The sequence below is a fragment of the Rutidosis leptorrhynchoides genome, chromosome 5 (genome assembly GCF_046630445.1).
Source record: "Rutidosis leptorrhynchoides isolate AG116_Rl617_1_P2 chromosome 5, CSIRO_AGI_Rlap_v1, whole genome shotgun sequence".
Taxonomy (NCBI): domain Eukaryota; kingdom Viridiplantae; phylum Streptophyta; class Magnoliopsida; order Asterales; family Asteraceae; genus Rutidosis; species Rutidosis leptorrhynchoides.
Window position 1 is genome coordinate 58,899,993 of NC_092337.1, and position 9,695 is coordinate 58,909,687.

Consider the following 9,695-nt stretch of genomic DNA (forward strand, 5'->3'; position numbering starts at 1 on the left):
CCTCATATTGTCAGTTGTTGTTATATGCTAGTTCAGGACGTTAGCATATTTGTGACCCTTGCATGTTCAGTTGCTTATGCTTGGTTTGTTTGATAATATCCATTCACTTAGCAGTTGTGCTAATCCCCCACATTTTCACCCCTTGCAGGTTTAGGTATTGCTGAAGGACGGGTGTTGCAGACGGGTTAGAAGACATGTTTGACTATGAGCTTAACTCTGACGTTTTCTCGTATTGTACTGTTTTTATGTAACACCGTCGTTTTGGAAAGTTGTAATGAATGTTAACTAAGTTGATTTTTTAACTATAGTTTGTAAACGTTAACCAGAGTTATTTTGGTAATTATATGTACTTTCCGCTATGATAAAAAAAAAACAGGGTGTTACAGTCGATGCAATAATCTCTCATGGCTGCTTCTTTGATGGTTTTAACATGTTAACTAGTTGATACAGAGTTGAGATTTAAGCTGTTACTGAAAATAAAAACAAGTATATATTGCAATATTTGTCTTAGCACAATATTAATTTAGAATTAACAATAATCACGCTCAATAAAACATGTAAACATGATAAAACCAATAGATCTTGAGTAAATCTAACAACTATTCACCGAAGATTAAATAATGGGTGTATTAATATTAATTAGGATGTCAAGAAGCTACTTAATTAATAAATCATGTCAAACATATATGTTGTTCTACAAGGTTAACTTTCTTATTCCTTTAGACTGGGCTAACCCTCTTTAGGTTCCATACTCCGATAAGCAGAGCTCAAGATGCCGTCTACACGTAAGTGTCTCAATGAGGTTACATTACACCTGAAGATATCAAACGCTTCCTTGCTAAAACGACAACCTACAGTTGCCAAATATTTCAATTTTGGGCACCCCTTTGATAGCTCCACAAGTCCTGCATCCGATTCTCCCACATTACCGCGAAATGTAAGATGCCTCAAATTACAACCATACTTTCCAATATACTCCAAACCCTTGTCACTCAACCCTAGTCCACACACAAACAACCCTAGTTCACACACAAAATGTAGATCCAGCTTTTCAAGTTTATCGCAACCAATAAGCAAAGAACGGACCTCATCGTCAGGTGGGAAATTGTGTTTATATACCAAACCCATTTTAAATTCTTTAAGCTTTTTCATATGCTTTCCAATCTTGCACAAGACCTTATTCGTCATACTAACGAAACCAATATGTAAACATTCTAATTCAACACACTGTTTCGCAAGAAAACTAACCCCATTATGTGACACATTGGGTTTATGATAACCCCATTGATTAACATAAAGCTTGCGCAACTTCTTGCAACAAATACTAACGTCTCGCAATCCATCATCCCCCATGAAACCCGTTGTATATAGTACTTTTAAGTTACAACAACTCTTAATCAACTCACCAACATGACGTCCATGACGTCCATGAGGATATCCATCTTTACAATTTAATTCCGTTATAAAATGTGCAAACGAAACATTTTTTACATCAGGATATCTATAACTGATTCTCATCATCAAATGCTTCAAACTATTAGGGAACTTTAAAGTATAATTATAATCATCCTTATGATCATAACTAAATTCACCACAACCAAATTCTTCTAGATAAACCGCGTACCTAAAAAATTCCACAAAATCAATAAAATCACGGCTATCTATCTTAACAGAAACTAACCTGCAATTTTTTGCAACAATAACAAAATCTTTTATATCAAAGTTAACAGCTTGAAATTTTAACTTTTCAATTACCGTGTTACGCGAACCCAATTCGCGTAACCAATTTTCACCATTCTCATCGATTTTGTTACGAAACAAACACAAATCTCTCAGATTATTACAATATCTTCCTATATGAAATAACCCTGAAGTGGAAAAACCTGCACACCACGACACCTCAATTACGCGCAACTGTTTGCCACGTGTTTGAGCCAATAACTCAAGATCAGAATCACTTATAAACAACCTTTCGAAACATACTGAATTTAAGAGATATAAAGATGAAGTGATTTGTTGAACCCATGGAGTGATGAAGACGTCATGATCATCCAGCTCAGGCGTTCCATGTAGGGTTAGTGATTGAAGGAAAGGAAAACGTTGACAGACACGTGATGGTGACGTGGCATAATGAGTTTCGACGGTGACATGCCGACGTGTCTTACCCTCTATATCATAGGATTTTTGACAGATTAAAGATAAAGTGTTGCGGTCAGTTATGAAGGGTATAACGCAGTCCAAAACTACGTGGATATTAGGATTATCAATTCCTTCCAAGGCCATATGAATATATGATGATGGTGGCTATTTTCTTTGACGAAGTATTTTCTTAACGATGATTAGGGTTTTGTTTTGTGTAGTACTCCGTATTTACTTTTCTTATATAGTTGTCAAAAGACTATTCTAAATAAAGATTATCTAGAATCTAGAATAAGTATAAAAAAAATTAGAGTTATTATGATTACTAGTGAAGAGACCCGTGGACACACGGGTTTTTTTTAAAAAGAATTGTTAAAAGCTACTACGTAATAGTTTACATACTGATAGAATTTTTACAAAAGGATGGAGTATATTACTATGAATCTACCTTGACCGCTACATCCACCAACTCCATTAAAGACCGACTGCCACATGCACATGAAATCAAAAGGTTTAATAATATTGTATTAACTATAATAGAAAGAAGCATCCTGATTGCAAGCTAACCGTTTTTCATATGAATATCTCATACCCACCATGTCCAGCAGCTAATGAGAATCAAGATGAATCTACATACATAACAAAACCAAATAATCCTAGTGAGCAGATTGTGAAAAAAATAATGAATGAACAACACAACAACAACAACAAAACCCAATCCCACATAAGTGGGGTATGTGGGAGGTAAGATGTAGACAATCCTTCCCCTATCCGAGAATAAAGACAAGTCATTTCTCCACCCAGAGTGAAATACTATCAAGAGTAGAGAAAGTCATCCCTCTCTTTATTCGACGGATAAAGAGATTGCTTCCGAGAGGACCTCCGGCCTTTACGTAGGAAATTTTTTTAAAAATAAAAATAAAAATAAAAATAAAAATAATAATAGATGCCATGAAAATGGTAGAATCAAATTTCCATGAGTTTTAAATCCGGCATGAAATTTAATTTAGGCTCTAAGAGTCAGTCAAGTGAATGAAGAAAACGAAAAATGCCTTTTCCTTGAGTAATTTTTTTTTTTTTTTTTTTTTTTTTTTTGTACCTATTCGAGTTTTGCCTTCAAACATACACCATCTCCATCACTATGCTACCTAAATGAAGTACAAAAATTGAACATCATTTCACCTTAACAAAAGTGAATGGCAAAATGTCGGTTCAAGATTTATAGTGGCATTGTGGCTACTGGGGTTAATTTGGCTTTAAGATATATGTTAAGTCATAAGCGTCATTATTAAAACTTTAGAACTAAAGACGGAAATACGAACCATTCCAGAGACTGCAAAACCCTTTGTCCATTTAATTAGTATCCCTGAGTCAATGGAGGTTTTGCTGCACCAGAAAAGAGAACGTAAACCCCGTCTCTCTGATTCTACCATTTGGCAACACAAACTTTCTGTCCTCTTTCTACACAAATTCTGCTAATGTCGAAGCAATAAAAACGAAAAGCTCCTACAAATTCATCTAATCGTGTATCAACACATCAATCAACACCACGTCAACAAATCACCTTAATATTTGAAATATGACTATATGAGAGTATTTATGGACCTCGGGCGTGACAAACATTAGATCTTGTGGTATCGAAACTTGCTCAAATTCAGTGTCCATCACCCTCTCATCCTTTCCTCCTAAGTGAGTTCGAAGAACTCAAAAACTCGTACCACCAAGGTCCAATACATGATACAACCCACTTTCATTCCTACATTTAAGAAAAAATTTCTAGTTTCAGTTTTTAATAAGCAAAATATATTCAAATACCCAAAACTGCTGCTTACATGCTACAGAAACAGAGTCAAATGTTGGACTTTCGAGAGTCAAATGTGATGCTTCTAACAATCAAAATTCACATACTTTATCCTAATTTTATGTTCAAGATTCTTCAGAATGCTAACAACCATTTATAAGGAAACGTGTATTGTTAATATTTCAACTCACAATATACTTATCATGCTATCTTGGCTAATATTGGAGTTGTAAATTTAAAAACTTGCCATAAAAGACAACGGTGGACAGTTTTTTAGCTTTTGTTCCTGCAGTAATAATCCAATTCGGTTTCTAACATAATGTATCAATTACTACTTCACAAATGTCAGTAGCCATAACATTAATTCATTGATTTAATAAAGTCCATAAACACTGTCCATCAATAATTACTTGTAGTTAATGATATTCTATTCTAGTTTATCAATCATTTTTATAATGCAAGATTACTAACAATAGATTTGCTATTTTAGTGTACAAAAAAGTAATATCTTTGACAACAATATCTATATCTATTTTGATACATACTAAATTGAAGTCAAAGAAAGTCAGCACTAAATCAACTTTTTGGAAATTATTTATGAAATAAAAGAAATTTCATACCCAGTTGGCAAAGAATCGACATAACTGAGGATCATTTTAAAATCACGGCCACCATCAGCCACAAGGCCTCTTGAGTTCTTACCTATATAAGAAAACAAAAAATGTAACCATAATAACCAAGTGAATTTCACTTGTAACACGTCGTGATCACCTTGTATTGCGTTGGAAATAAAAAAAATCTAAAGACCAATGCAATGTTACCCTCGAGGTGAGCTTTTTTAATCGATATACACTGCAAGCAGCAAAATGAAACTACAAATTGTACACTTGAATGAGTAATAATTGCTAATGGCTCATAACAAATGAATAGAGCGAATATAAACTCAATGTTACATACCTTTGAATGTTTTATAGATAACAAAGACACGTCACATAGAATCTTCCTCCCATCCTTCCTTTAATTTTTCATCATTGAATAAATTATTAGAGCTTATTAGAGCTTCTTAATGATGTCATCCTAATTGTGCTATATAAGATAGTAATAGACTCGACTGGTGATAGGGCTTCAAAATCAGAAAAACCTCCTCACAAACAATGCTTGCATATAACAGTTAAATTTACTAAAATCAACTTTAATTAGAAGCATAGATAGCAGAATTAATATTATGTTGAATTTAAGTTGATACATACTCATATTCCATCTTCCCAAAATGCAGTTTCATACCTACATTACTATTCACCTGTAAAACATAAAACAATGACCAATAAAAGTAAAGTTTATAAATATCACAGCTTAAACTGCATATATCACTTGAATTTTCTCCATTCTCTACCACTAACAATTTACCTTCTGATGATCATTTAATAGTGACATAGGCAATTTTCTCTCCTTCAAAATGACATTGTAATTACTCGACATTCGACTTTGAAGCTCTTCAGGGAAAAACTCAAGTTCTTTCTAATTCACAACCCTAGTGTTACCTGTAATGCAAAGTGCAAAAACATTAGTTTGTAAAGTCATACTTTCGTATAATTAGCATCATTATATAATAAATATAACAGGCCAACATATGAATTGCACAACATGTAACTCATAGATCTATATACATCTTCCTCCAATTCTAAAAAACCTAAAGCATTATCTACTCAAACTGGCTCATGTTAATTTTGCAAAAAAAGTGTCTTACCCTCCATAAAAACATCATATACTGCTGCAGAAATCCCTAAATCCCCCATTTTGCTTTTTAGGGTTTATACGATTCGCGTTTCAATGGTAATTGAGAATTGCAGACAACCTGGAGTAGACGAATGCGAAAAAAATTAAAATCAAAACAAACGTTAGCCAAGATTATGACAGTAGCAACGACATCAAAATCAAAATTAATATTCAAATAAAAGGGTTTCAGAACACGTAATCATTATTGAACCTGGAAGAGCTGACCATCACCGGAGATGATTTAAAAAACCCTAAATCGATGTTGAATATGAAATTGAAATTATTACCTGTTGAATCTTAAAACAATCGCGATATAATCCCACATTCTGATTGAATCTGGTGATGGTGCCTATTTGCGGTGGTCGTGGTTGTGTATGTTGTTGAACCCGGAGATGGTGGCGGCTATAATGGAAGGAGTGGTGGTTTAGGCGATGGTGATCTGATTGTTTTTTATGGTTTATTTTGATTAGGCGATGGTGATAGAATTGCAGATGATGAAGATTTGGTGAATTTTGAATTTGAATTCATAGATTAGAGGAGAAAGAGTGCATAAGAAAGCTCAATCTTGAAAAGATGAAAAGAGAGAGCGTGTATACAGAGACAGACAGCTCAATTTTTTTAAGGTGTCAGGCACGAGTGGGAGATATACTGTGTGCCGTCCCGTATTATTTTTTTTACTATTTTTTGTTTAACCCTTATATTATTAATAATTAATAAAACTCTTTCAAATAATTCAAAATAATATTACATTATGACATCACCTCCTTTTTTCTTTTTAATTTTGATTTTTTTTTACAAGGACAATTCTTATTTTATGACATCATGTTTTTAGACAAATATAACATAGTAATAGATAGAATAGATTAATCTCTTCCAATGCCATATTACTATGATGATGATGATGATGATTTGACGAAGTATTTTCTTAACGATGATTAGGGTTTTGTTTTGTGTAGTACTCCGTATTTTTTTTCTTATATAGTTGTCAAAAGTCTAATTTTAAATACTAGAATCTAGAATAAGTATAAAAAAATAAGTAGATTTTTTATAAGTTAACGAACGTACGTTCCGCATATTTAAAAATAAGGGATTTATTAGTGAATATCAATATTAATGTGTTAAATTCTTGTACTCCTAAATCCTAATACATATTACAGAATCCGTCCCAATTTTAACAAAATTAATGTATCAAAATTATATATATTAAAATATTTAGAGGAAAATACTAATGACAACCCTAATAATTTTCATTAAGAAGTTTTTTAATAATTAGATGGTAGTTTTTTAATGGAGCTATATGATTATTTAGAATGTACTATGCACAAAGGGTTTATTACCAAAATGCCCAAATATTTTTCACCCTTGCACTAGAGCAAAAAAAAAAAAAAAATGACAAAATGCCCTCGCAAGGCGCAAGGTACCTTGCGTCATTTTCTAAAAAAATTACGGTTAAATGACATCTTTTAACCTGGCACTCCACACTTTCAACCAACTTCGCAAACACGCAAAAAAACACATACACAGGCGAGCCGCAAAAACGCAAGCACAAACGCAAATCATCTTCATCGCTTCGATTGCTATTACCAGATCCACCTCCATCATCACCTCCACTACCACCTAACCCCTCTTGCCACCACCGTGACCTTTTATACAAGCATACAAGGGTTTTCACGAAGTATTAGGGTTTTCACGCAAAAGAATTAGAGTTTTCACGAAGTAATCAACCAAATAATCAAGGAATCAACCTTGCAACGATGGCGAGCAACCAGGTTAGTGATTACTTCGTTGTTTATCTGCGTTTTATCTGTTTATTTTGTGTTCGATGCGAATTGTATAAGTGTGCACACCAACTGCTCGATGAAATGTCTGTTTGATGTGTATTTGTGTTTAATGAAGTACAACCGTTGATTAATGATATGCATCTGTATTTGTGACGATCGCTCCAAATCCATATGGACGAACACGTCATTCATCGATTTCGTTGCGAGGTATTTGACCTCTATATGATACGTTTTGTAAACATTGTATTCTTTTGAAAAGGCACACCATAAATGAATATTTAAATCAAAGGTTTTCGACATCCGATGATTTCTACATATAGACAATCACCGTAAATAATAGTTTACAATAGTACTTCCATTGACAATGCAGTCAAAATAAGATACATGGTGATGATTTGGTGAATGCAACGTTTCCTTGATAAATATGCCATGTAAGACTCCATGCACATAGCTTGTCTAACATATAAGCAAACAGCGGAAGACTTCTAGGAACCTGAGAATAAACATGCTAACAAGTGTCAACACAAAGGTTGGTGAGTTCATAATTTTAGTGTTTCGCATAATCTGTATATAAAGGTGGATCACAAGATTTCAGTTGTTTAATCCAGAAACGTTTATCAAAATATTCTACGAAATTGAGCACCCTGGTAACCAAACTTAATGTATATATAATTTATACCCTTTGTATAATCATCTTAATAATACACGCAAACCAACGTGTACGCTTCTCAAATAGCATACGTCCGTTAAAAGGCTAGTGCTCTAGCCCGGACGGGGATGTCAAGCCCTATGGATCCATATACTGTTATTCGCGCCCACCAGTCCATATCCTATGTACTGGCAGCTACTAGTTACCAAAGTTAAGGGATTTTCGGTTCAAACTCAGTGTAGAATTAAGTATGTACTTGTATCCATTGCGTTTAAAATAAATTACATGTATTCTCAGCCCAAAAATATATATTGCAAAAGCAATTAAAAGGGGAGCAATGAAACTCACACATATAAATATTGTATATCGGTTAATAAAGCATTTGCATGTATTCTCAGCCCAAAAATGTAGAGAGTAAAAGGGATCTTATGAAACTCACGCATATAAATATTGTATATCGGTTAATAAAGCATTTGCATGTATTCTCGGCCCAAAAATATAGAGAGTAAAAGGGATCTTATGAAACTCACCTTAGCAGCATATAAAGTCGTTCACCAAAATGTGATCGAAACTCGGATTACCAAATAATCGTAGATCTCAACCTAGAGAACATATGTTGGTCAATAAATGTCTATCAAGCTAGGTCTGGACATAGTGTATCACAATCCTAATGCTCGAGATTGACATACAAAAGTTATCCAAAGTCATTTCAAAAAGTCAATTTTGACAGTTGCTTAACCAAACGAGACGTGTTTTATATAAGGATTCATTTACTCGACTGGTAATATTCAAAAATCCAGTTTATCAACCTTACAAACAAGTTGTTTAAATATTAATTGCAGATTCAAAAGCAATTCCAATTAACGTCAATCATAATTCAGTTGATCATATCTTTTAATCCGTTCATCGAAGCTATTCGATATCTAAATGAAAAGTTATTGATTTTTCGCCAGCTTTCCAAAAACATGTATATCATATACCTTTTACCAGTAATATATGTATTTAATTCATGATTCATTATAACTGTTTAACGACGAAATTTAGCATACAAGCATGTATAAATATATATACTCGAGCACTGGACATGGATACACAATTAATATATAAAAGATAAAATATGAGTGCTTACGTATCAATATTGAGATTCAATATTGTAGGAAAGTACGTAAACGTAACGGAGATGATAAACACTAGGTTTGACTTTACGAGCATAATCCCCAAATCATACCCATAACCTCCATAGCTATAACTCATAATTTCCTTAGCTCTATCCCGCTCGAAAAACCATTTTGAAAGTGACAAGCTCATGACCTCGTCGTAGTATTTTATGTATAATATTACTAAAAATATTAAGATTAATAATAATAATAATAATAATCTTAATAATATAATAATAATAATAATAATAATTAATATAAATAATAAATAATAATAATATTACACATGGAGTAATATATGTGTAAGAACTCGAGCAGAAACTGGACTTTTATAGGCAACTTTTTGAAATCTGATGCCCATGCGATCGCATGGGGTTTTAGTGTATTTGCCA

At 33.2% G+C, this 9,695-nt stretch overlaps 2 protein-coding genes across 13 annotated transcripts; both read right to left on the reverse strand.

Moving 5' to 3' along the window:
- Positions 1–729: 729 nt before the first annotated feature.
- Positions 730–2,283, reverse strand: LOC139848655 (coronatine-insensitive protein 1-like). The gene has a single exon (XM_071838368.1). The coding sequence runs from the start codon at positions 2,281–2,283 to the stop codon at positions 730–732; it is 1,554 nt and encodes a 517-aa protein (XP_071694469.1).
- A 148-nt stretch (positions 2,284–2,431) lies between these two features.
- On the reverse strand, positions 2,432–6,302 carry LOC139847212 (uncharacterized). 12 transcript variants are annotated; one of them, XM_071836862.1, is made up of 11 exons: positions 6,004–6,302; positions 5,688–5,795; positions 5,348–5,481; positions 5,191–5,240; positions 4,898–4,955; positions 4,762–4,812; positions 4,561–4,642; positions 3,745–3,895; positions 3,462–3,645; positions 3,239–3,287; positions 2,435–2,768 (listed from the first exon to the last, which is right to left on the reverse strand). In XM_071836862.1, exons 3-7 carry the CDS (start codon positions 5,417–5,419, stop codon positions 4,592–4,594), a joined length of 282 nt encoding a protein of 93 aa, XP_071692963.1. In that variant the 5' UTR covers positions 5,420–5,481; positions 5,688–5,795; positions 6,004–6,302; the 3' UTR covers positions 2,435–2,768; positions 3,239–3,287; positions 3,462–3,645; positions 3,745–3,895; positions 4,561–4,591. The 12 variants fall into 12 exon arrangements, 11 of the variants coding, with proteins under 11 accessions (XP_071692962.1, XP_071692961.1, XP_071692960.1 ...); XM_071836853.1 differs by having other exon boundaries at positions 2,435–2,624; positions 2,707–2,768; positions 4,762–4,955; XM_071836854.1 differs by having other exon boundaries at positions 2,433–2,768; positions 3,462–3,657; positions 4,762–4,955.
- Between the last annotated feature and the right edge of the window lie 3,393 nt (positions 6,303–9,695).